The sequence below is a fragment of the Eufriesea mexicana genome, unplaced genomic scaffold (assembly GCF_001483705.2).
Source record: "Eufriesea mexicana isolate 0111107269 unplaced genomic scaffold, ASM148370v2 scaffold2645, whole genome shotgun sequence".
Lineage (NCBI taxonomy): Eukaryota > Metazoa > Arthropoda > Insecta > Hymenoptera > Apidae > Eufriesea > Eufriesea mexicana.
Window position 1 is genome coordinate 162,945 of NW_016910703.1, and position 27,615 is coordinate 190,559.

The 27,615-nt window shown below is 37.1% G+C and overlaps 1 protein-coding gene across 1 annotated transcript in view; it reads left to right on the forward strand.

Annotated features, from left to right (window-relative positions):
* Positions 1-8,035: 8,035 nt before the first annotated feature.
* The window catches only part of LOC108550244 (neurotrimin), a 180,814-nt gene continuing 161,234 nt past the window's right edge, over positions 8,036-27,615 (forward strand). The window contains exons 1-2 of the mRNA XM_017903941.1: positions 8,036-8,119; positions 8,282-8,430. Coding sequence (XP_017759430.1) covers positions 8,036-8,119; positions 8,282-8,430 — 233 coding nt within the window. The remainder of the gene's footprint in view (positions 8,120-8,281; positions 8,431-27,615) is intronic.

Sequence of the window (27,615 nt, forward strand, 5' to 3'; positions counted from 1 at the left end):
TATTAACAATTTCATTTATATTATTATAATTATTATCAATCAAATCGATGAACCACCTAATCTATAAATGCAGAAGATACGAAATACAAAGACACAAATATAAACTTCTGTCAAACATGACAATAACCTCCTAAAAATACGTCAAAAATACTTTTCAATATCTAAAAGAGACCAAACTTGAAACCTAAATCTATCACTAACGAACACGCTGTTAATGCGACGCTAAGCTCAGAAAAAGGAACGAAAATAATTTACTTAGACGATTAATTTTACACAGTACATATTGTGTACAATATCTTCCAACATAATCATTACGAACTATACCAAACAATTAAAGACACGATGATCATTTCCCAATGCGAAAGACACAATTCGCGAGTCCAGCCCTGTTTCCAAATCTACGAAATAGCCGGTCGCATAATGTGCTTCTGGCCCGGCAAGAGGAAGCCCATGGCACGAAAGTCGAAGGTTCATCGCATTGTACGAAGTTCCATGGAAATTTCACTCGAACTCGGCGAACAGTTAGGCGAGTCGTTTTCACGCGGCTGAAACGGAATTGTTAAACTGCGTTTCCGTGGTTGCTTGGCCTAGGGGGTGGTTGCACGTACGGGAAGCCCCTCGCATGTCTGGCCATGGGGAGCACAGTCAGACACCTACGAAACGATAGGATCTCGCGACGGGGTTGAGTGGGACACACGGTAACGTGAATTATGGCGATGCTTTGACTATCCCGATGCGAATTCCGCTAACGACCTTTTAACCGGTATCAGTGTCCCTTTCTTCTTTCCCTGTCCCGCGGAGGCACGAGTACCACTCGATTCCTCGCCCTTAAAGTTTGTTCGATCGTGTCACTAATGGTGCTATCGCGACTGTTCACGTTTCTCCTGCCTTGGATTTCGTTTACGTGGTATCGGTGTTCTGGCGAGGATGAGGGTCGACGAATATTTTTCGGCACGGATCACCGACGATTTCATCGATTAGAGTCTAATACGATTTTTGAGTCGATGGAAAAATTAGTACAATGGATTATCGCTGACGGGAGTGACCTTAGGTTCCATATTAGACCTGCAGATGGCGCGAGAGAGCCGATATATCAATCATAAGCGAGATTGGAGATCTAGGTAGCCAGTGCATCACGAACTAGAGCACGGATTATCGTTCTTTTCGTATTAGCGATGAAGAGCATCAAGAAAATACTTATTTTTTAATAAAGAGGTCGTGGAATTACAGGTAGCCCTCCTACAACACGGTTTCACTCCAACACGATAAGAAAATGGCAGAAACCTTTGTACAGCACTGTATTTCTATATGAGCAGTGACGACGAAGAAATTAATTAAATTAAAGTTGCGTTAAGTTAAAATAATATTTTTGTTCATTTTTCTTGTTTTGTGTTATACATACGTTTATATTTTCAATAAAAATTAAGTTATTTATGTACAATTAAAGAGAAAATTTGTTTTCAGTAAGTTTTCGAAATGTAATCCCTGTACTGGCTCTGGGTCTCATACAACACGGTTTCACATAACACGGCATTTTTTAGGAACATATCTACAGTGTTATAGGAGGGTTACCTGTATTAAAATAAGTCTAAAAATAGTTTACTTAAGTATAAAATTTTTATCGAATATTTTCGCGAAAATATGACATATAAATGACACAAAATATTTTTAACCCTTTGCACTCGAGAGGCGAGCTTCAGTCACCATTTCAAAAAATTTGGAAGATCGATATTAATTAATATATCAAATTTAATGCAATGTAACAGTGTGCCAGGTATCAAAATCAAATTATTTTACAATTCTATTATTATACATTTCTTTATTTACTACTCCAAAAATATCGTCAGTTTTTTGGTAGAGAATCTTTGATTTTCTACTTTTCTCCAGCGAAAAAATCGTCGAGTGCAAAGGGTTAAATAATTCTCCACCGTATTTGATAATAATATTTTTAGGAATAAAACTGAGGTAGGAATCTGTAGTAGAAGATTAAAAAATTTTTATTCATATACCGTGCTAGTAATAAATTGTCCTTTGAAATTTGAAATTATGTGAATTTACAACAGCAATTAGAAAGAGGTTAATAAACGATGTCAATTTACATTAACAGGAGCCAGAAAAAGGATCATAAATGATGCGAACAAATATAGAAACTGGCACTCAATCGTGTCAATTTTTGCCTTAAACGATCATATCTCGCGCAATAAACAATTTCCCAGTGATTTCGCAATTTCGCGATAAAAGGAACGATGATTTAAAAAAGATCAATTCATCTCGCGACAATTCTAATTAGCATCGTGAAACGGAAATGGAGAATTTGTTAACGACATTTAACTAACAAAATTTGACGTTTGAGATGTCCTCCAATATATTAGTACGAAATGGAAAATTAAGTCCCGTTTGTGAACATATCCTCCGTGTCAATAGAAGAAATCGATATTTTAATAAAGCTACCTGTCATTTCTGGAAGGACACAAAAATTCGACTTCGATGCATAATACATTCGATTCCTCGAATATCAGATTTCCGTGACGAAAATATTCAGCAAAAGATGGTTCCAGGGCTACTCCACTTACTCGATGAACGTTGAAATATAATTACTATCATAACCCAAAAGCGACAATATCCTCAATTTAGTTTAGTTTCCGGGACATGTCCATTTCCAGGCATACAACGAGCAAGGGAGCGATTTCGCGAGAAAAGGCAAATGGAAAATGCAAATTAATATTACTTCGTTTCAGATTTCGATTGCGAGAAAACCAAGCTTGAAGGTTCATTGGACACAAGGAGAGTTGATTATAACTGTTCTTCAAATTAAAATGTACAATAGGAGGTATATAGCGGGGCAAAGTTTTCAAGCAATTTAATCAATCAATTTATAAATTATCAGGGTGAATAATGCACGACGAAGTTTACCAAACAGAGACAGTTCAATACCGGTATAATTGAGTGGATATCGATGAATTCGATGAACGAAATCAGCATTGATTTCTTCGAAAATGTAGTTTCGAACGAGACAGTCTTATTGACAGGTTCCTCCCAGTTCCTCATACAAAATCATCTCCTTGTTCGTTTTGTTACCGATAACACGATAGTCTGTATACCAGCAATATCAGAGGATGTCAGAATTGATATTCAGTTTCGTCGAAAATATTTCAATACCAATTTCATTCTAGAAAGAAATGGAATCTTTAGCAATATTTTTAAATAAATCTCGGTGTACCGATAATTCTTAATAATTAAAACAACTATTGTATAGCTATTTCACATTTGAAGTTCCTCGTACAAAATCATCACTTTGTTCGTTTTATTATTGTTAATAACACGATAGTGTGCATACTAGAAATATCAGAAGATGTCAGAATTGACGTTCAGTTTCGTCAAAAATATTTCAATATGAATTTCATTCTAGAAAGAAATAGAATCTTTGTCAACTTTATGAAATAAATCTCAGTGTATCGATAATTCTTAATAATTAAAACAACTATTGTATACCTACTTCACATTTTAAGCTCCTCGTACAAAACCATCTCTTTGTTTGTTTCACCACTAATAACACGATAGTCTGCATACTAGCAATATTAGAAGATGTAAAAGTTAATGTTCAGTTTTGTCAAAAATATTTCAATATCGACTTCATTATAGAAAGAGAAGGAGTATTTATCAACTTTTTCAAATAAATCTCGGTGTACCGATAATTTTTAATAATTAAAACAACTATTGTATAGCTATTTCACATTTGAAGTTCCTCGTACAAAATCATCACTTTGTTCGTTTTATTATTGTTAATAACACGATAGTGTGCATACCAGTAATATTAAAAGATGTCAGAATTGACGTTCAGTTTCGTCAAAAATATTTCAATACCAATTTCATTATAGAAAGAAATGTAATCATTAGCAATATTTTTAAATAAATCATGGTGTATCGATATTTTTTAATAATTAAAACCATTATTGTATATCAACTTCACATTTTAAGTTCCTCGTACAAAATCATCTGATTCTTCGTTTTATTATCGTTGATAACATGATAGTGTGCATACCAGTAATATTAAAAGATGTCAGAATTGATGTTCAGTTTCGTCAAAAATATTTCGATACCAATTTTATTACAGAAAGAAATGTAATCATTAGCAATATTTTTAAATAAATCATGGTGTATCGATATTTTTTAATAATTAAAACCATTATTATAATAGTGTAGTATCGCAGGTTTTCCACCTCGTGTACACGTAGCATTAGCTTAGAAAGAAACCGAGGGTTCGAAGACCAGGTCGGTCGGAATAACTTCGGCGGATGCGTCAGACCCTTAGTACGACCATATTTGGTCATGTTAGGGGTGGCTTTTGGAAAACGTGTACATTTTGGGAAAGAGATATAAAGAAGGTTAAGAGTGATCGGGACACAGTTCTTGGTCCAGTTCTCGGTGCTGAATTCGTTGTAGACAGTTCGATTTTAGTCGTGAGCTTTTAGTTGTTGCAGGCTGAGTTGTCATTGAGTTATTAAGATGGGCACTGTCTTAATTTGGAAATCGATATAGATTCGTGTAAAGAGATAATTCGTGTGTTTCATCATCGCTCACGCACTGTTAATTTATTATTAAACAAATATACATGTACCATCACCAATTCGCGTCTCTACGATAACAATTTCACATTTTGCGAACAAACACCGTGCATATGCAAACAACACAGCGCAGTGAAAACGGAATGAAATAAAATTTAAGAAACACGAAAAACAGAAATAACGCAGCTTTCAATAAAAATGGGAATTCAGATGATGAAATGAATTTTTCACATTTCCCGATTACTCGATCGACCAAACTAATACGTTTATCGAACCATGCGTTCCTCAGTCTCTTTCCACGCCAGTGTCACGCGACAGAGCGTGGAACAACACAAATAAAGGTCGTATTTTGATTTTGCCAGCACTCGACGAGTGTTGTTTCACACAACGTGTCCTCGCGTGGGTCTTGCAATATCCACGTCCCTCAAACGTTAGACGCGGCCATGTTTCTCTTTCGTCCATCATTTCTCTCTCTCCCTCTCCTAATCGTCACGAAAGACAGACGATTTACTTACACGAGCGCACGTTTCCTCTTTCTGTCCCTTCTTCTTTTCACTCGTCACGAAACACGCGAGATTTACTTTACACACGCGCGAGTTTTCCCTTTTTCCTTCCACGGTCTAATCGTCACGAAAGATAGACGATTTTCACGCGTGGAAACGCGCGTGCACGTCGACGCGTTCTTTGTTCGACGATCGTCCAGCGAATCCCAGGACGAAAATTGAATCGCGACCGCGGCTGAATAAAACACTTATTCCGCATGGACGCCGGCTCGTATTGTTCCCCGGTGATACGAAACAAATTACATTTTATTTCGCGCCAACCTCCGCGGAATTCTGTTTGCTCCCCACTCGAGAACCCGCGACGCTTTTCCACTTCGATTACGTGACTCGATAATTGCGCGCGCCCAGTCCTGCGGGTAATTCGCCACACGCGATTTCTAATCGTCTCTCTGGATGTAAACGACGCCAACGATGCGGCGGATAATCGATCCGCGGTTAGCGAATCGGAATTTCTTTATTCCGATTGCGTACCGGCTATGATCTTTCAGGGGGAGCAAGCGGAGAGATACGCTGATGTATTCATAGGGGTATTAAATTTCCCAGGGTGGAAATGGCGGTACTCGCGCGGCGTTCTTCGTCGAATTCGTGCCAGGTTTGGAAACTGCGAGATGGTCGAATAAGGAAGTTGAATTGGGATTTCATTCCTGTTATTTCCGATTTCCAGATAATTGCTTGCGTGTTGTTTCTGAGTCACGGATTAATGGTTATTCGATGATAATCGTCACGTTCCAACGAGATTTGGAACTGTGATTGAAAAATATTTTAATTTTTGGATTATTCAAAAATATTTTAACACTTTGCACTCGACGATTTTCCGACTAAAGAAGAGGAGGGGTTTAAAAATTTTCTGCCATAAAGCTGACGATAGCTTGTTCAGTAGTAAATAAGAAATCGAGTAATAATTAAATCGTAGAATTATTTGCATACCGTCAAATTATCTTAAATTTGGTATATTAATTAATATCGAACTTCGAGATTTGATCTAATGGTGACTGAAGGTCACCTCTCGAGTGCAAAGGGTTAATTTGGTTAGAGTTCTATTGATATATTTATATTATTCGTGATACTTGAGAAATTATAAATTTGGAGCAATTTTTGGAAATAAATATGTTCGATCATTTTTATTACGTTTGAGTTAATTTTATGCACGATTTTTTTTTTTTTTTTTTGAAAATTATAATTTTTGGCATCATTTTTGGAATCACAGGGAATTATTCGAGATCCTTGAAAGAGTTATGACGTCAATATGGATTTCACAGTAAGTGGATTCTTGCGTTGAATTATGATAGAAGGTTGGAGTAAGGATGGAATATTGCTTTTACTAATTAATAAAATTTGCGGATGAAATATTTTGAATTTTTTAATATTTTCTTGATACAGAGCTTCACGATGCTTTGGCCTTTTATCTGATTATTCCTTGCCTTGTTATTTCAGTTAAATTATTCTTAAAGGATCCGGTTATAAATACTCGTGGAGTACGTTGTTGGTCCAATTATTGAGTTGTACTACTGCACGCAAGTAAAGCAGTATCTGAAGTGTGCGGTTGAAGACATCGATTCCATTCGACTGAATGTACGATGGTGATAATAATCGAACTAAGAATTCAGTATTGTATACCAGAAATATACTCAACCATAAATGACCAGCTGTACCTTCTAATTCCAATAATATTCGAGTCATGACTAAACGAAGGATGTTTCTATTTGTTGCAAATATTACAATATTAATTTCTTATGTTAATTTTTCTTACGTTAATTTAGAAAATCTATTTTCCATTAAACTGAATTTTACTGTACCAATTATAACTTTATTATTACATAATATAAACAAAAGAGATACAAGATAAACCTGAAGCTAGTCTAATTATACACAATGTTTGTGTACGTTTTAATAGTAATATATACTACAATACATGAAGTATGTTTTAATAGTAAATTAATAACGAAGAATGAATTTTCCATTCTTGTTTTCATATCATAATTAAAATCAAAATTCGAGATCATCATCGAGATCCAAGTTAACGATGTCTCTAACAAAAGGTTTGGCATATTATAACGAAGCAGAATATACGAATGAAATAATCATTAATTATTAAATAACAAAGGTACTAATGACCCGAATATTCTCAAAAAGTAGCATCGCCACAGATCCAGCTAACGACTATCGAAATCCTCTTCTTCCATTACACTAATAACGCGAATATAACCGCGAGCTTGCAATTTAAATTTCCATTGCTGCAGAAAATGTTCAGTTGGCGAGTTATAACGATGATATTCTGTAACGCAATAATGTTCCAGTCGCGTCCGTTTAACCACGCTATCATCAAATAATCCTCCTGCCTTTAATCGGCCGCCATGTTTTCCTGCCGGCCCCGTTTCAAGAAGCATAAACACGCGTATACCTATCCATCAACAAGGAACGGAGTTCAAGTACTTCGAGTACTGTTTCGTTTCACTGCGATCTTCTTCATGGACGCAGTCGCGAATCAACAACTCGCATGAAAGCCCTGAAAAGCAGCGCGTTCCGACCATCATTAACGTGTGTTTCTATCGATTTCCTGGCCACGCACTGAAACTGTTTACGTAGAACGGTAGTGTTAATATTCTTCCAGATATCTTCCTTTATTATACCACAGCTTTTTCCTCTGGCACCTTTTCCTTTTCTATCGGCTTCCTTCACTGGGCAGGTACCATTCCATCTTTGGTCAAGTGACCTACATATCAGGGTCGTGTATCGTGTAGAAGAGGGATCGAGATAGGAAGAAGTTCCTTGCGATGCATACGAGTAACAAGATCACCCTGAGATAAATACAAATTTTTGTCATTGGTCCTTTGATACTTTTTGTATCAGATGTACAAATTGGATCACGAAGCATCGCGTGATGAGAAGATTTAATGGAATAGTACAATGGCGTACAGTGGCAGAGTGGCACAGAGTAGTAACACAAAGGAACAATACGAAGGAACGACTCAAAGAATTACGGTAGGTCAGGTATGTGAGTCGTCAACGCAAATTGAAATTCATGACAATGTAGCTTTTCTCAATTTCAGTCTTTGAGCAGTGCCTTACGATTTTTGGTCACGAAATCGAATTAGGCAACGTATAGGACAACATAGGGCATAGAACATAGATTGACATGAGTTTCTCATGAAGAATACGAGCCTAATTGGACTCCTACTTAGATTAATATATATATTAAAAATTTCAATATTATCTATCGATGTACAAATCAAAATTGACAATGGTGAAGTAGTTCAAAGTAGTGACACAATGGAACGACTTAAAGAATTATCGGAGGTCAGGTATGTGAGTCGTCAACGCAAATTGAAATTCATGATAATGTAGCTTTTCTCAATTTCAGTCTTTGAGCAGTGCCTTACGATTTTTGGTCACGAAATCGAATTAAGCAACGTATAGGACAAGATTGCACAAAACACAGATTGACACGAATTTTTCATGAAAAATAGAAGTCTGATTGGGCTTCTACTAAATTAATATATATTAAAAATTTAAATACTATCTATCGATGTACAAATCAAAATTGACAGTGAAGTGGTACAGAGTACTAACACAATGAATTACTGCAGGTCAGGTACGTGAATTGTCAACTAAATTGAAATCCATGACAATGTAGCTAGTCTCGATTTCATTCTTTGAGCAGTGACCTACGATTTTTGATCACGATATCGAATTAGACAGTGCATAGAACATAATGCACAGAATGAGGATTGACAGGAGTCTTTCATGAAGAATACGAATCTGATTGGTTTCTTACTTAGACCAATATATATTGAAAATGCCACTATTATCTATCGATGTACCAATCAAGGAACAGCTCACAGAGTAGATCAGATATGCGAATCATCAATGTAAATTGAAATTCATATAGCTTATCTCGATTTCATTCTTTGAGCAGTTGCCTACGATTTTTGATCATGACATCGAATTAGACAACGTATAGAACATAATGCACAGAATAGGGATTGACACGAGTCTCTCACGAAGAACAAGAGACTGATTGAACCCCAACTTAGATCAATTTATATTAAAAATATTACTATTATCAACAATTCGCTAGCTATTATATAACAAAGAGTATATTCAAACTATAAAATCGAAAAAATTCTCGAAACTCCGTTCCCGAGAGATTGGGAACGATACGAGACAATGTCACGAACGAAAATCCAGTACATTTATCAGTGACATAAGATGGAAATCGTTGCGACGGGTCTAACTTATTCTCCCGGAATGTCAGCTTACGTCACCAAGAACCCAACAGCGAGGACTCCATAGGATTCGTCTCTGAAAATAGCGATTTGGAGACATCAAAGAAGTCAAACGTTTCCTGTTGCTCGTGACGTGGAAAAGACTTCTTTCCGAGTCCCCACGGTACACGTGTGTGCACGAGTTTCACGCCTAATTACCAATGATGAATCGCGCGGAAACGTCGACGGCGTACACCGCCTGGAAAAAGTAACATTTATCATTGGCACATTTTCATCGCGCGGTATCGCGACTCTTACATTGTGTCCCCTTTCCTGCGTCCACCTTTTTCCGATATCAATTTGCTTTTTCTGTCCACGGACCGCTTGCTTAGCATCGCAACCTATTTGCACCGTTCTAGCTTTATCGCGGTCTGTTCCAACGCGTGCTGCTGGCTCGCGAAATTAGCCAGCGTTTACCGCTGGCTAGCGAAATTTATACGCTTCTCGCTGATAGCGCAACGAAAACGTCAAACAATCCAGAAAATTTCCGTCTATATAGCACAATTTATCACCGCGCCAGTGAATATTTCGAAGACTAGGATGTCGCGTCGCGATTAAATTTTGGGCAAATTCTAAAGGGTTGTAAGGTCGTTTCGCGATCTCATTATGTTGTCCGCCAAATTAATATTGGACAGCTATTGTTAGTACGAGGGAAAGGAAGATCTCGGCTAGAGTCTAACGCTAGACTCTGTACAACGATAGGAACTGAACTCTTGGAGGTCTCGATTGGTAGGCTCCAATTGATCTCTTTGAAGGTTTGTTTAGAACTCTTCTCCTCGATTTTCCTAAGATCGGTCTCAGGAAAAATCGAGAGCTCGTCAAATATTATTGGCTAATTGGACCAAGGGCGTTCCCTTGATTCGCAAATCGGTCATCTTGAAGGAAGGGGAGGAAGATCCTCCGAAACGAAGACGTTCGTGGAGGGAACCCTTTCTTTTAACCGTTTGAGTCCCAAGCAGCGCGATCGCGCTCTTCAGGCGCGCTCAACTTTGCTGAAGCACGTCACATAGCACCAACAAGCATATCGCGACGATTGTGATTTTTTGATATAAAATTAAACAAACGCCATCGCGCTGTTTGGACTTCATCGCACTCGATTAAGGCAAGCGTTATCGCGCTGTTCGGGGTTTTACGACCGTGTTTTTCCAAAGCTTCTGGGATTCAAACGATTAAGGTGAGGTAAGAAGGATCCACCCGCGCGCTGGTGAACCCATCGGCCGTTTATGGCCCCTCGCTAGGACCCGAGGCTTGCAACGCGTGTGGACCACGTGGAGCCCTCAGGCCTATTGTCAGCCAAGTCTTAAGAGCCGTCGCCTAATTTCGTTAAATTAGGGATTTCCAGGATTCTCGTGTTCCGCGACGCGAGAAGTCATAACAAAAGTGAACGTTTTCAAACATGCAGAAGACATGGATAGGAAAATTCCGATGCCGAATTGTTTCATACTAAGACCTGGCTGTTGAAAGACCGTAACGGTGTCTTGCTTCTACGATAAAACAAGGATAAGGCTACGATGTTCTGATTCAAGTGATCAGATTTAAACGATCACGTAGTGAGCTTTCTTTTTTCAATTCTTCCCAAGTGGATGAATCGCGTTACAAAATGACGAAGGCTGCTAAGTGGAGAAAAGTTCTTTACGATCGATGTATTTGCAAAAAGATCAAAGGGACCAGGCTGATGGAGCTTGTTAAACAGAGCAGAATTTTCCTCCTTTCTATCTTCACTCGAAATAGATATGATAACCCAATTTCTGGACCAAATAAAACCGGCCGTCATGCTGAATACGAAGAAGCGGTTACCTGATTTTCCCTTTAATTTCATGTTACAGCCTCGACTCTTCCTTTTCTCCAAAACTCAGAGTCCCTCTTGAAAAGTCAAGACTCCGGGAATATCGACTAATAAATGGCATAAGTAGTTTCATCTATCGCAAGGATTTCTCTGTTCCGACTGCAGTCGAGTGTCATACTCTGTTTACATGACCGTCCACTTCAATCATTACCAACTCTATCGGAAGGAAGGAGGAACGTTGAAAATAAAAAGAGATACTTTAGGCATCCCGATTGCTCAGAGCAATCAAACTCTCGTCAAGTGATCGATTTCTATCTACCAGCTTTCGTTTCTGCGTTCGAGCTTCTGTACTCGCGTTCCGCACACTCGCGATGCGTCTATAACCGCATCGGTGGCAAACGTCGGGGTGCATTAAATCGAGCAGATGAAGTAAATACGCAATTCCGCGAGCCAATTGGTGACAGCGGCCTTTCATCCGTACGAAGGTGGCCGTGATAAATAAAAATTCAGACCCACCCCTCGCTTTTCGACGATGCTCCTTCGCGGCACAATCAATCACTTCATTCCAGTAGCTTGCCGGATGAAAAATCACCAGCCGTGCAATAAATCACCGCGCTCAACTTATGAAATATCCACACGTGGCTCATTCAGGACGATGCGTGACCGCGATCGCTTTCGAATACGTGCCAGCACAGCTGTAATTCGCGACATGCTGTCCCTCGTCGACCTTTTGCACGGATAAAACTGCTATCTGCTGCTCGAATCGGTCAAAAATTTTTCCTCGCAATTGAGATAAATACCATTTTTTCCTCCATTGTTCTCTTTTCCCTCCTTTCCCTCCTTTTTCTTTTTTTTTTATTTTCTTTTTAACGGCGACATCGTGCTATTGAATTTTCGCGCGATCAGCATTCGAGTCACGGAAGGGTTGTTTCGAAGGTAAATTCTGTATTTATTACGGAACACTTTGAACAGTTTTCATCGGAGAGGCGTTGTTATCGCGTTCGTTGATCGAGTAACAAGCGAATGAAGAAATGGGTATGAATTTTTGCCTGATAATTGGAAATAGACAGGGTTTGCACGAGTCCTTTTACGTTTATTACGTGACGAGAGTTAATAGGAATTAAAATACTAGCGGAAGATTAAACTGTGGATAGAAATGGACGCCAATATCTTCTACGTTATTTAACAGTTAACACGTTAGTAGATAAAAATTAGATAAAAATATTGAAATAACGAAAACAATTTGCAATAAACTATTTCAAATAAAAAAAAAAAATTGATACTTTCAAGAAAATTCTTCTTTCTCTCTCACTGTCATTAACTCTTTACACTCGAGAGGCGATGCTCAGTCGCCAATTAATCAGATTCTAAAGATCGTTATTAATTAATATCTCGAATTTAAAATTGCCCAACGACGTGTGAAATATCGAGGTAAAATAATTCTAATAATTCTTATTGTTAATTTACACCTCTTATTTACCGTTTTGAAAATATCGTCGGCTTTATGGCAAAAAGTCTCGAAATTACTATGTTTCTGTAACGAAAAGATCGCCAAGTGCACAGGGTTAATCTAAATTTCATTCTTCTAAACATTATTATATATTTATATCATTGTAAATGAGTTTCGCTTATTCAACCTCATTCGCATTCGCACATATAAAACCAACACTCGCATAAACTGCTTCGGGATAAATAAAAATGAAACGATTTTTAAATTAAATTAGTAATTTAAATGGCATAGAAAAATTATTGACATTGTAATTATAACGTAATTCCTTTTCTTTTTTTTTTTTAATGAAAGTACAAAATTATTTTAAGCTATTCTCCATTTTAGTTACACCACTTTATTTCCAGCTTGAATCTAGTTCATTAATTAGTTTCGGGATAAATAAAAATAAGACAATTTTGAAATGAAATTAGTAATTTAAATGGAAAGAAAAAGAAATTATTAACGTTGTAATTATAACGTATTTCTGTTTCCTTTATTTCTTTTATTTTTTGTAATGACAGCACAAAAGAATTCAAAGCTATGCTACATTCTAGTTACACCACTTTATTCCCAGCTTCAACCTAGTTCCTTAATTGATTCCCCACTATAGCCGGTTCACCCTTAGTCATTAACAGTGGGAAAAGCTTCCAGGATTTCCTGATTCCAGTAGAATTTTGACCCTTCCTATTAACATAAAGGATCGCGCAGTGATGGAGCCACGCGATAAGTCTGCCTCGAATAATGATATCCTGGCTGATCCTGTCTTGAGAGACCTCTGACTTGCTGACGTTGGTGAAATTCTTCCATGGCAAGCTCCACGATAGTGTCTATTGACTGAACGTTTAACAAGTACGTTCTCTCATCACTTTTACTCGGTTTCACGGGATGAATGAGAAGTAAACAATCTTTCTTCGTGCACGGTTAGGCAAACAGTGCTTCCCTGCACCACGGTTATTATTCACTCGAACCGTACCCAGCCTCGTTCTCCCAGCGAATAGAGACAAACACCTTGAAACGCTGCATTTTTGAACAAATACTTATATCTCCCGAGATCGCCACCAAGTTTATCGCGAATATAAATATATAAATTTTGGTCACGAGTAAATTGGATTTGAGATTAAACGATTACCAGTCTTTTCGCTGTCAGAGAAAATTCTGCGGACAAGTCTATCGCTTTTGCTACCATTATTGGCTCTAATAAACTTGAAGCGGGCAAATTGATGACGGGATTAACTAGGAAAACAGCTTGAGAACTACCAACTCCGCTACAATTCACACACCGTAAACTTTTAATCGTTCTCACTAATGAGGAGATTATGTTCTGGTCTATGGATCATGTGCTGAATATACCAAGCGTGGAACATTATGGAACATCTTCGGCTAATGTGTATACGTGGTAAATCTAGATACAGTGTTATTTCGATATTTACTTATACGAGCTGGTATTATTAGAAGTACAGGGGATCAGAAATGCTTCTAGGAATTTAGCCTCGAACGGCAGGATCAATATTAAATGGAAACTGTAGAAAAATATTGTAATTGTTAATATCGTTGAATACGATACGTCCATACAATTGAAAATTTTAAACAAAAATCTATAGGAATTGGAATTATTAACCCTTTGCACTCGACGATTTTTGATTAAAGAAGAGTAGGAGTTCAAAGATTTTCTGCTATAAAGCTGACGATGTTTTTTTGAGCATTGAATAAGAAACCGTATAATTAAAACATGGAATTATTTGATTTCGATATTTCGCACACCATTGCATTATCTTAAATTTGACATATTAATTAATATCGATCTTCGAAATTTGATCAAGTGGTGACTAAAGGGCGCCTCTCGAGTGCAGAGGGTTAATATAATATTAGGAGGTGGAAGTTGAAACAGGTTCTTAATAATATAGCCGTATATTCGGAACGATTCATACCGATTTTATTAGAATCCTATTGCACGTGGGCACTGAACACCATATATTAAGGCCGACCAACATTCTCAACGTATAAAACATAGCAACTTTTGAATGTGGTCAACACGCCGCGAACACTCTCCAAGGCGCGAAATATTTAAAAGGAATGGCTATAGCAATCCAATAGGTTCTGATCCCTTCGTTTATGTTAAAATATTAGCTCACCATATATACAATTGAAAATTTTAATCAAAAACCTATAGAAATTGGAATGGATATAGCAATCCAATAGATTCTGATCCTTCCATTACGAAACTTAAGCATAATTTTATACTTAATACAGTTTTACGAAAAAATATTGACCCTTTGCACTCGGCGATATTTTCGTTACAGAAATATAAAGTCGATGATATTTTCAAAACGGTATCTAAGAAGTGCAGATTAATTGTAAGACAGAATTATTTTACCCCGATATTGCATGCGTCATTGGACAATCTTAAATTTGAGATATTAATTAACAATGATCTATAGAATTTGATTAAATGGTGACTGAGAGTCGCCTCTCGAGTGCAAAGGGTTAAGGGAGTATAAAATTAAAAACATAAAACTCAGAGAATTTTAGTACTCGTTTCCTGACAGTTTGTCAGAGCAAATTTCAGATGTCAAGAAAATAAGAATCAGCCTAACGAGAATAAAAGTCATAGAACTAAGATTCACAGGAAGAATGGAAATTCGTTGATCGTATCTGAGACAACGTTTCGAGGAAATTTAAAATGCAAATAGCTTAAATATATCGTGACAGCCATTCAGCTCCGAACATCAATCGGCTTGTCGCAGTTCGTGAATCGATATATTAAGGGAAATCGCAACAAGACTACTCTGCACTCCAACTTCATTGACCTCTTAACTTGTTTGGCCGTTTGCGATGAATATTAACTATCATTGTAGCTAACTAATCTTGCGAATCAGTTGCAAATTTGCCCTCGAGTATGCACGGTTGATTGACATCGATTTCAGTAAAATTTATTCCTTTCATCCCTTATTTCGAGGAATGGAGTTCACTCGGTTGCATGCCTCTTTCATGTAATATCTTGTACAATAGTACCTTTGTCATAAACGTGCCTCGTCCTAGTTTTAAGATGAAATTATGCGCGTTATTAGCCACGTTTAATACGGGTAAAAATGATTAATAAATTTAAGAGGAGACTAGTTAATATCGGATACACCGTTCGTTATTCTATTCGAGAGAATCGATGAATCAAATTTCAATTTCCCTGTATGAATCTTTTCCTATTTCAAACACCGAAGTTTTGAATTTCAACCGGATGCAATATTAATTTTACCTAGCGGCACTGCGGACAAGAAATACGAGTAATGGCAAAAATCGATAGTTTGATAAATTATTTCATTTAAAAATGCGATGTGTAGCCAAAGGAACGAATTTTCTCTGGGTAGCATAATAGAATTCGCGATAGAAAAATTGATTAAAATGGTAATCAATATCCAATTACCTATTCCCTGCCAAGAGATTCGGGTTAAGAACGCAAATTTTGATCCGTTGAATGTTTCACACGATGGAAATTTAACTTTCCTCCACTCGATGTTATCACTGTCATAGGAAGCTAGAAATTCGAAGCTTTTCTGCTCGGTGATATGAATATTTCATTTTGACACTTGGCATATTTTTAAATTATTCGAAATTTCATATGGAGAGTGTCCTTTCGCGTGTATTATAGAGTTAATAGGCGATAAATGTCCATACCCGACTGATTCTCAGCTTGGATTTAATAGAGAAGAAAATCTGGCGCTAACATCGTCGTAAATTTTCGACGCGTTCTCGAACACAGCGCGCAAACATTTGCCAAGAGATTGGCCAACAATTAGTTACTACGAAAGCACCGGTTGGAAAATCAATGCCGGATATTGGATAGTCGAATAGCGGAGCGATTAGGCCCGATACCAACGCGACAAACGGCGACATTGTCTGAGCTGACGCGGCGCTGAAAGATGTCAAAGCTACAATTAAACGGCGGAGGTGAATCGGAACGCGAGTGGAACTACTATCGAGGCAGGCTTCCCGCGCAACTATTCGACCCAGTTTTATTATCCGACCGTGTGCTTTTTGTTCGATGGGATCAGAAATAGACTTAGGTCGGTGACTCGGCACAAATGAATTCCACACTGCGGGGCGAATTAACGCGTCCCACCTATTCCAGCCTCTTTCTCACCCGGAAGCATAATACGGTGACGCGCGATTGAAAAGCCGCGACGTGGCTGCATGGTGGACCGAAAACGATCGGATAGAGCGAAATCGGCAGACCCGGGACGCCCAATTAACTGGCTTTCTCTCGAGCAAGTGTTTAAACTTAAGTAAGAGCCCGGAGAACCTCGGTGAAATACCGAATTCGCGCAACCCGATTAACCTCGCCTCGTGAAATCAATGAGCGGTGCAGAAAACGGTGAGCGAACGTAGGGAAGGACGGAGGGCTATCGGCCGGGAGAACTGGAGGACTACATAACCAGCCCATTATCAAGCTCATTAAAGGTACCTCCACTCCTTGGCCACCCTCTGACCCCTCACCCCGACTCGGTTAAACTCTTAGTCCGCTAACGGGGCCGACTGCTTCTCGATTCTCGAGCAGCGTGCGCGCCACCTCGACACGCCAACTATTTTATAGTCGGTTACTTAAGTCCAATTAATTAAACCTCCGACCCATTCCGCGAGCTTCTTTCCCCTCTGCTTGCGGACCACCTTGATTTTTCCTTCAACCCGATTTACAAACTGGCCACCTAAACTCTGTCAAACAGAGTCCAGTGGAAAGTACCCGGCGGGTGTACGAGCTGTACCGAGTGGTTTCGAGGGTTTTGTTTGCCGTGAGGTTTCGCTTCCATTCGCGGAACGTCGTTTCTACACCTGGACTCGCGTAGGAATCGTTAACTTCCAACCGCTTTAACGAGCCATGCCCAAGCCTAGACACTTGATAGATCGTCGAAGAGTTCTCAACATATTCCTGACCGAGCTACGAATGACCCGACCAGTCAGCTTAATCTTCCGTGATTGATGGTCACTCGGACGGGTGTGATCTTGGGTTACAAGCTAGTTTTCGTTCAACGTGATTCCGGGCAGCGAGCTTTTTTCCTCGCTGACAGGCTTTACAGATAAATGGCACTTGTTGATTCGAAATTAATTAACCGTGTTTCACTGATAATCTCGTTGACCGGGTAATTTGATTATTTGCTACAATGGTCTAATGCGGTTACCGTTGATGGGATTTACGGTGTCTATATTACATCTAATTAAATAATTCTCGTGTCAAATCTGGTTCCATTTTCGGGTTTGATTATACGAGAATTAAAATAAGAGTTGTACGAAGGGAAAGAAAGCAGATCTTCGCACAGGTTGTGCCTCAGACGTCGGCGAAGTTGAGGCACGGTCAAAGGTCGTACCTGTATGAAAGGGATGGTTAATGAGAACTTTGGACAAATTGTGTTCTGATGTACTCTGATGAAGCTGGCAAGCCTATAACGCTGTATCGCGAAACTTCATTTGCACTGTATGAATTATTACGCGAGTTCTCTACTAAAATTTTCCGACGTTTCATTTATGCCTGGTTTGACTACTGGAGGTCAGGGTGGAATGTGAATATTTGAAGATTGAAATTCTTCGACTATCAAATGTGTTTTGAGAAACAGTACGAGTTTAGAAAGGTTAAAATAAAATAAAAAGAAGATAAACCAGTGCAAATGTATTTATATAATAGTTAGTAAGAACTATTGTATATTGCACTACTGAGAAGCGTCCTCATATGCTATTTCACTCGTTCGAATATTTACAAATTATTTTGACAGATTCATTTCTATTTTTTTCTATATATAAAATTGCATTACAAACCCTAAATTTTTATTATCCTGGTAGCTACAAATAATGCTGCAGTAAATACAAACTGCATGACAGAATTTATTGAGAGAACTTTTCCCAGAAAAATTCGTGTCACGAGTTTTCATCAAATTCTACATTTATCAAATATTATGAAAAAAAAGTCACGTGTAACTTCAATTTGGTTACACGACGAAAATATATTTAATAAAATATATTTTATGAAAGATTTATAAAATAACGAATGCTCGATTGCTTTCGCATATTTCATAAACGCAAAGGTCTCTTAAAAAAGGTCGAAGGCTAAGGAGAATTTTCGACGTGTTCTCATGCCAATTAATACGCAGAAAATCTCGCTGCTTTTCAAAATATGTAAAATTTCCGTCACATCGTTGCCGGTTCAATTTACCTGCGCAAGTTTATTTATTACAAATTACCAGAGACACGCGATTCAATCGTACCATGGAGGAATAAATGAAAAATCGGGGATCGCGACGATATTTTAAATCCAGGCTACGGATCCACGTGTCCGAATCTATCGCGATAATTTGCTCTGCCTGTGGAAAATAATAAATTACCACGGAATCATGACAATCATAACGCTCTGCAATTTGTGTCCAGCGAATGTTGAATAGCCGGCGTTAACGATCATCGCGTTTTCATCGTTTTTCTTTCGCCAAATCGCCCGGCAATCCGCGTCGTTCTAATTAAATTGTCTTCTGCTGCTTTTTGCAAACCCGCCCTGACAGTTTCTTATTTACCGCGAGCTGTTCTTTTTCGCCGATTATTAATTTCGGTAAAAACGAAGCGGTATTAACGAGAATTTTCCGAAGAACTTTCGCCACACTGAAACGTTTCTTACTGATCAGAGAATACGTTGAAAAACTTAAAATCGATTTCACCGTTTCTGACAGTGTCCAAGTTTCTTTCCTAATTGGAAATTTATCTGTTTTATGAATTATTAAGTTTATTCGCTACCGAGATAGCATATAGATCAAAAAATTATATATAATACGTTTTATTTTATTTTTAAGTTTCATATTTTAACCCTTGGCACTCGAGAGGCGCCTCTCAATCTCCATGTAATCAGAGTCTAAAGATGGATGTTAATTAATATATCAAATTTACAATTACCCAACGATGCGTGGAATATCGAAGTAAAATAATTCTACGTCTCAATTTGTATACGATTTCTTATTTACTGTTTTAGAAATATCGTCGACTTTGTGGCAGAAAGTCTTCGAATTACTATTTTCCTGTAACGAAAAAATCGCCGAGTGCAAAGGGTTAACCCTTTAAGTTTCGATGGTGGGTGTCATAGTCAACGGCAATGTTGGTCACACGTCGAGCAATTTTGTCTGAATATGTCAAAGAATAACACGTAAGTGAGACAGAAAGACATCAACGAAAATTAACCATGAGTTTGACCAATAATGTTTACGTTGGGTCCCATCTTCAAATCACGTCTCTCACCCGTCATGTTCAGGTTTAGCCTCATTTCCTTACCACGAGACTCACGCGATATTATAGACAAAGGAGTCAAATATTTCGAATAATATTCATCCTCATATTTTAAACCATTCGTAGAATTTTTGGACCTCATTTTCTGACAATTATATAATTAATTTTAAGCGGAATGACTATCTTTTTCTCAGTATATTAGTCTTCTGATAACAAAAACTCGCATACAAAATATTTATTATGTCATTATCATACTTTGTGTATCGTACATAATTGATTTATTTTTATGAAGCCCCAAAAGTTTGTAACGCATCGGGCCTCGTGGAGGCTAAATCCGCCACTGCTCAGTGATACCCAACAAAATGGAAGAATCCATATTAAATTGAAACTGTACTATCAATCAATCGCAATAAAGGGACAATCATTCGATTTATTTCATCGCAATATATCGAATTATTGCTTTGAATGTCAAAACACTTGTACCTATAAGTTTGATTGATTTTATGAACTCACTATACCGTTCGAATCAACCATACTTCTCATAATTTGCACCGAGGAATTAACATATTATTTCATCTATTGTTGTACGAATTGTTAATAGGCAAATGACCCACACGTTTCTCTGTTTGCGGCCAATCATAAATTCCAGGGACGAAACAGGCTGGCGAAGATTAAAAATTATTATTTCACAGATGATGAGCTACGCGTCCATAAATTTCAGGTATCTCGCGGATGAAGTGTATTTTAAGAGAAACGGGGATTATGGGATGAATCGATTATTATTAATTTTACAAGAGACGAGCAAAAAAGCGGGGAAAGTGGAAGCAAAATCTGTTCATCCCCATGAAAGGGGTGGAAAGGGTTGCTATGTTAAAGCACTTAGAATTCCGAATCTTTTTAGATTATTTATACTGTACAGACGAATAGATAGATGTATACTTTATGTAATGTTTCTGTTGGCAATTATATGTATATAATTGGTAGATACGAGCTTCCGTAGTTGGAGTGGGGAGAGTGATGTGTATATATATGAAGATTTTCGGCAATAAGTCAGTATTCAGATCTCAGTCCTCGTTAGTCGAGTCAGTTCCGTTAGTTGCGAATAGGACAAGGTATATAGAGCGTTTGTACAGTAAGAACCAAATTGTTAGGAATAAAGTATTAGAGTAATATAGATAAAAAATACAGTGTCATTTAATTTCAACAGTTTCAACGATAATTGGAAAAAAATGGGACGATTTTAAACCTTAGTAAAATATAATTCTATGATTATTGGGGTGCAACTAATTATTGCGGCTAATTATGATTTCCATTAAAGAAATATAATAAATATAATTATAGAAATATAATAATTGGGATAATATAATAAATACAAATATAGAAATATAATAATTGGGAAAAAATGGGACGATTTTAAACCTTAGTAAAATATAATTCTATGATTATTGGGGTGCAACTAATTACTGCGGCTAATTATGATTTCAATTATAGAATAATCAGCTTAAATATTCGTTGTTCAAACACAAAAGCTAGAAAGCGTGCTTTCGAGCAGAATTAAAGCTCTACTCAAATACGATTAGAATATTGCACGATAAATAAAGCATTCTTTCGTTTCTACAATTTTTCCACGCTTTTAATAAAAATTATTTTAAATATTTGAAAATATAAATAGATAAATAAAATTTTCAGTTTTCAAGTCTCCAAACATTGAATTTTCAACGAAATCGCGAAACAAACAAAATTTTTATGCTTCATGAATCCTATGATTCATACCCTGCTACGACGTAGTACATACGTGTAGTGGAAAAAGCCATTATCTCTAATATATAAGATTTTAGTTTCAAAAAGATACAGTATGACGAAACGTTTTAAAGAGACCCAAAAAGGTTGGAAAATTGTGATTTGTATAAAAAGTAGGAGAAATTAAAATATTGCATCGACCTGGTATACGTTGGCGCAGTGTCTGCGTGAAACAACACGGGGGGAGAAAAAAGAGATAAAAGGGGTGTTAATGAAATTTTATTATCAAGAATGGCAGTTTTCATTTTAGCGAAATGGAGGTGTACAAGGATATCATGTATTCTGTTTCGAACAATTAATATCCACATCGTATATCGACGACGAAGTGTATTATATTTATGACTCGATTTTATTATGAACTTAAATGGCAATCTCGTCAAATGTGGCTATGTATATATGCACAGGTAGATACGAGACATTCGATTGAATATCGATTTCACCCTCTTCCTCCAATTTTTGCCAAATCGAATTACTTACTTTTTATTATGTCTCGACGGCCCAGATTCCTTAATTATCATTTAACATTCATAAAACTGGGAACGATGCAATTATAGTAATTTTATTGATTTTCCATTTCGATGGAACATGATTTTATATCCGAGTAATATTTTGATGAATTAAAATTATCAGCAAATGGCAGTAGTTATGAATCGAATTAAGGGATATATTCCATAATTCGCAGATAATAATTTATCTTGTCCGTAAAATCAACACGTCGGTGTTATTTAGAAATAGATTTGCAATAATTACAAGCTGCAATCGCGTTGTAATCATGTTCCAGTTTGACCCGAATATAATGCGATATGTGTATCGTACGTAATACGAACGAAGCTTTGGAAAATAATATTGTGCGATTACTGAATAATAACTCGAAAAATATATTTTTATTTTTATCCGTACACTTTGTGCAATTTTTAATTTAGAATGTAACATATAGGCAGAAATTAGAAAAATTGACAAATATAAGCTATTTAAATAGTATAATTAGTGTAAAATAAATATCGAACTCTATGAATTTTCTGAAATTACTCCATTTTAAATTTTCTAAACTCTTATACAAAATTTTAATTTTAAAGAGTAAATTGAGAAACTAATAAATTCTCGAGTGACTATTATAGCGATTGACAATATACATTATAGCTACTGTCAAAACAGAAACTCAATAATGAATCTTCCATATTTGAAACGAAGCAGATGTATAATTGAAAAATAATTAGTAAAAGTGTTAATACATGGACTATTTAGACAATGCAAATTTAAATAATTTCATATAAATAGAATTTGACGCGAATAAAAATTAGAGAGCCACCGTACCATGTCTATCCTCAAGGCGACACTAAATAAAAATAAAAAATAAAAAAGGAAGCTATCAAAGGCTGACAGGATCAAAAAGTAATTTTTCGAAATGAATCAAATGAAAACATTGTAAAACATAATATCCTCGCACAATTGTACCAACATAAAGAAAATGATCTGACCCTAACTCGCTAACCTCGAACGACATTCGAAAGACACATTAAACAATCCCCGGAGTATAAATTCCCCTTCTGGCGAATCACTTCCTCATGCCATGTCCATGATTCGTGAAATATCGCGTAGCTTCTAATGTTACAACCTAACCTACAAAACCTTCTCCTATTCCCTTTCAGCGTCGTTCAACAATCACGTGGCGGTGAAACGCGTACGATTCCGAAAACCATTTTCAAGACCGCGATCGTTAACGAGGAGCTGCAAGTTTACGAGCCGAGATTTCAGTCGTTTTCCCGGTCGGAAAGTAATAAGCACAGAACACGCGGACCTGGCATTTCGAGTAGCCGTTACTTTTTATAGGGACCGTTGCCACCGTGACGCGTCTTTACTGTACGCTCGTGCCGCCAACGTAATCGCGCGTTCAACCGACTTATCTCCGACAGAGCGCGCTGTCGTCGACCGGAAAGGAAGGAATCGTGCTCCCGCTAGTCGCGGATCTCTGCAATCGTGCTCCGTGCCGAAGATTGGAAGCTTTACGAATGGGAGGACCATGTCATAGTCAGGGAGACTCCCTTTGCCACTGAGAATTGGAATTTGGATGGAGTTTGTTGTAAAAACGTGGACGTTCCGATACGTTCCTGATTGAGTACCTTTTTAAAATACCATATTGCGGCACGTGCTGTTGCTTTATGGTGGATGTTGGAAGGCTCGTGATGGCTAAGGTGCATGCAGAATTGGGATTGCAGGAAATTCTTACAATTGGACTTGGAAGTTTATTAGCAAAAATCTAGGGTTTTATAGCATCTATTCCAAATGACTTTATTTATGTGACATTTATGAAAATTTTTTTAAGGATTTTTAGAAAATATATTATATTTATATATTATATTTTAAGATATTGATTACTGAGATTTTGAATAAGTTAAGGGAGAAAGACATTGTGTATTTCATTACTTAATTATTATTAGACCTGTTTTGATATCAATTATTTTTACTATTTTTATGAAATATAATTTTTAAAGATTATAACAGTTTTAATGGAATTTATTAATAAATCAGTAGAGGTGACTGATATTAAAAATGAATCACCCAGACGTGAAATAATATAAGCAATTTTTCTCTTTTATGAAGCTATTTGTGTTTATGAATATTTCCTTTGTATTCAATTTTAATCCAAATTTCACGCCGCGGAAGCAGCATCAGGTTATAAATAACTAATCCCAAAACCTTTTTATGGTCACCCTTCGTATTACTGGCTAGCCGTGGATTACGGTGATTGAAATATTGCAACGGAAATACTACATGTAGAGAAAAGTATCTAGATCCGTAAGCTACATAACCAACCGCGCAAACTTTGCCCATTAATGTTCGAAATTTACTTCAACGACAAATCCGAAGCAAAATTCCAGACTTCAAAAATTTCCTCTCAGCTCGTAAATAGGGATAATGAAAATGACTTAAATTCGCGAAAAATTTGCAGGCAGGAACTGAAAAGTTGCACAACGAGAAACGATATAAAGTGGAAATCGACGGAAGACACGTAGGATGTACAAAAATCATATGGCAATTTTCTAACAATTTAGATCATCGTGTCCCTATTCGACGCGACATGCTAAATTTAAAAATCCATCCATATTTCGAATCAGAACTACTCATTCGAATATTCGAACAGAATTTTCCGAGTTTTGAAATGAACTCATTGAACACACCCATTGAATTCTCATGCTATTGAGCTCTCAGGAAAAAAGAATCAGGTTATCAGGCTAGTGAATACAGGTTGAACCCGGATCTTTCATATACAGAAGGAATCCTTTAATCAATTTAGCTATCCAGAATATCAATGAATCCTTTCTTTTTAAGCTTTTTATTCCAAGTGGCCATTGTTAACATAATTTTAAACGCCACTACTTTATGCATTCTCCCTTTATACCTTGTACTGGGGCACTTTCATAGTGTTGCCACGAATCTGATAAAGTAACGATCTAATTATTTATCCTCGTTATTTTAATATCGCGATAGATCGTCAAGTACATGCGCGGGATAAGAAATTAAAAGATTATTTCACAATTTCTTTTAATATTTCTAAATTTAATCACTTACTGGAAATTGGAATTTTTATTGGAAAGTGGCAGATTCCAAATTATTTTCGCGTCTTAATATCAGGAATTCATTAAATTTCTTGAAGTACACGTTTAAATTAAAAATTTTAATCTAAGAAGATTTATCGCTTTTCTTTTAGCAAGAAATATGAGAACTCCATCGAATAGATATTAATTGATAAGTTCATTAATATTTTTGGAATGGTGCTGATATTTTAGACTAAATCAGCTAGTAATCGAATAATTTAACCCTTTGCAATCGAGAGGCGCCCTTCAGTCGACATTTGATAAAATTTCGAAGCTCGATATTAATTAATATATCAAATTTAAAATAAAGTAACAGTGTGCAGGGTATCGAAATTAAATAATTCTACGTGTTAATTATTATACGATTTTTTATTCACTGTTCAAAAAATATCATCAGCTTTATAGCAGAAAATTTTTCAACTCGTACCCTTCTTTAGCCAAAAAATCGTATGTCGTTAATATAAACGATATTAACTCTAAACCTATGGAACACTACTTAGAGCATGCGTTATTAACGCTAAATTTCCAGAGGTTGGGTATATGACTATTTTTAGAATTTTTCAACTCGTACCCTTCTTTAGCCAAAAAATCGTACGTCGTTAATATAAACGATATTAACTCTAAACCTATGTAACACTACTTAGAGCATGCGTTATTAACGCTAAATTTCCAGAGGTTGGGTATATGACTATTTTTCCTGAAATGAGTCAATTTAACTCAAACATTAAAATTAAAGTTACTAAAAAGAAAGAAAAAGAATTTATTTTAAAGAAACTTAAAACAAAACAATTTTTACATATATATTCCGTTTTTAAAATACATTTTCCGCAGATTTTTGCGAGGCAATACGACCCTAATTCGACAGGGTTGGGTGACGGTACTTGGGATTTGGCTAACAAGGGGTCAGTCTCAACGTAAGTTCGCACGCGTGGTACCCTCGGACCTCGGTGGGCTAAGGGGCCATAAACTAGCAAATTGACAAGTTTGAACATGAAGACTCTCGCATTAGATTGTTCAAAAAAAGTTTTTATGCACAAGAAATAAGTTACGCGTGTGTAAAACGATCAACTTTAAAAATATTCAATGAGTCAATTTGACTCACATCCGTCAAAATAGGTGTAGCAAATATGGATTTTTGGAACTAAGGAGCGGGGAGAGGAAGGAATCAGTATTTGTATACATTTTATAATTCTATGAAAAACCAACATATTGTTACAGATCGCGTTTAAAATTCTTGTTCTACAAGTTCGATCGCTAGATTGCCAAAGATTTCCAATGAAAACGTCACTGAATAGATTACCCCTATTAAAAGGTTGACAGCTCTATCTGAACTTCGGTGGAAGACGTCCCATTTTATTAATCAACTCTTTACTTGGCCGAATACCGGGTAGATATGAAAATTTAGTATCAATATGTTTCAAAGAAAATTATTTAAATTTTTCTGTATATATTGCAATAAAATCGTAAACGAGTCAAATTGTCTCGCTCCGGCAATGTATCTCAATTTCCAATTGAGAAATGACAGAGAAGATGGATAATAGTATTTCCAAAATATTTCCTAACAATATACAAGAAACCTTCGTTAGACAGTAATACTAATCGAAGCTCCTGCAGATCTATCTGCGAATTATTGGAACGATTCAAAGCAATTCCTCCGTCCCCAAAAAATTCCTCATCTTCCAATTTCGAGATTTCCTCAGCTCGAATCTCATTCCCATCTCCGCCCGGATTTCGCTTTAAAAAGAGAGAAGGAAAAAATTTCTCAGGAAGCTCACGCGAACTTGCACGCAGCTGCAGAAGCTGACAAGAACGTTTCGAAATGCAGCGAAGGAGTGATGTACAACGTCTTCTTTGGAAGCTGCAGAAAGAATGATAATGAAGTGTTTCGTTAACAATCGGCTCGACGGTTGCGGACGTTTAATATCCTGGCTTAATAATACAGAAGGTCTTTGTTCTTCTTTCATCCCGATTGGCCCTTTCTACTTTACGATCCAGCGCAGCTGGCCGCGTGGCTGCTCCGTTCTTCAGCACAGTTGTCCCCAGTCCGAACGATCGAAATCCCATTTTCCACTGTCACAGACCGTCCGCTTTTTCTCCAGGCGAGATTTCCACGCTGGCGAGAACACCGCTACGCCGGTGTCTTGATCGTCCTCGACCGTCTAATTTCCTCCGTTCTCAAATAGACCGTCATAAATTACAGGGCGTAGCGCGTCGCGAGCCACCACGGAATTTCGCGGCCGGTCGTTCTCTAATTCGGAACGTCGGATCGTCTAAGTCCGTCGTCGCTCTCGCGGAAACGAGAACGT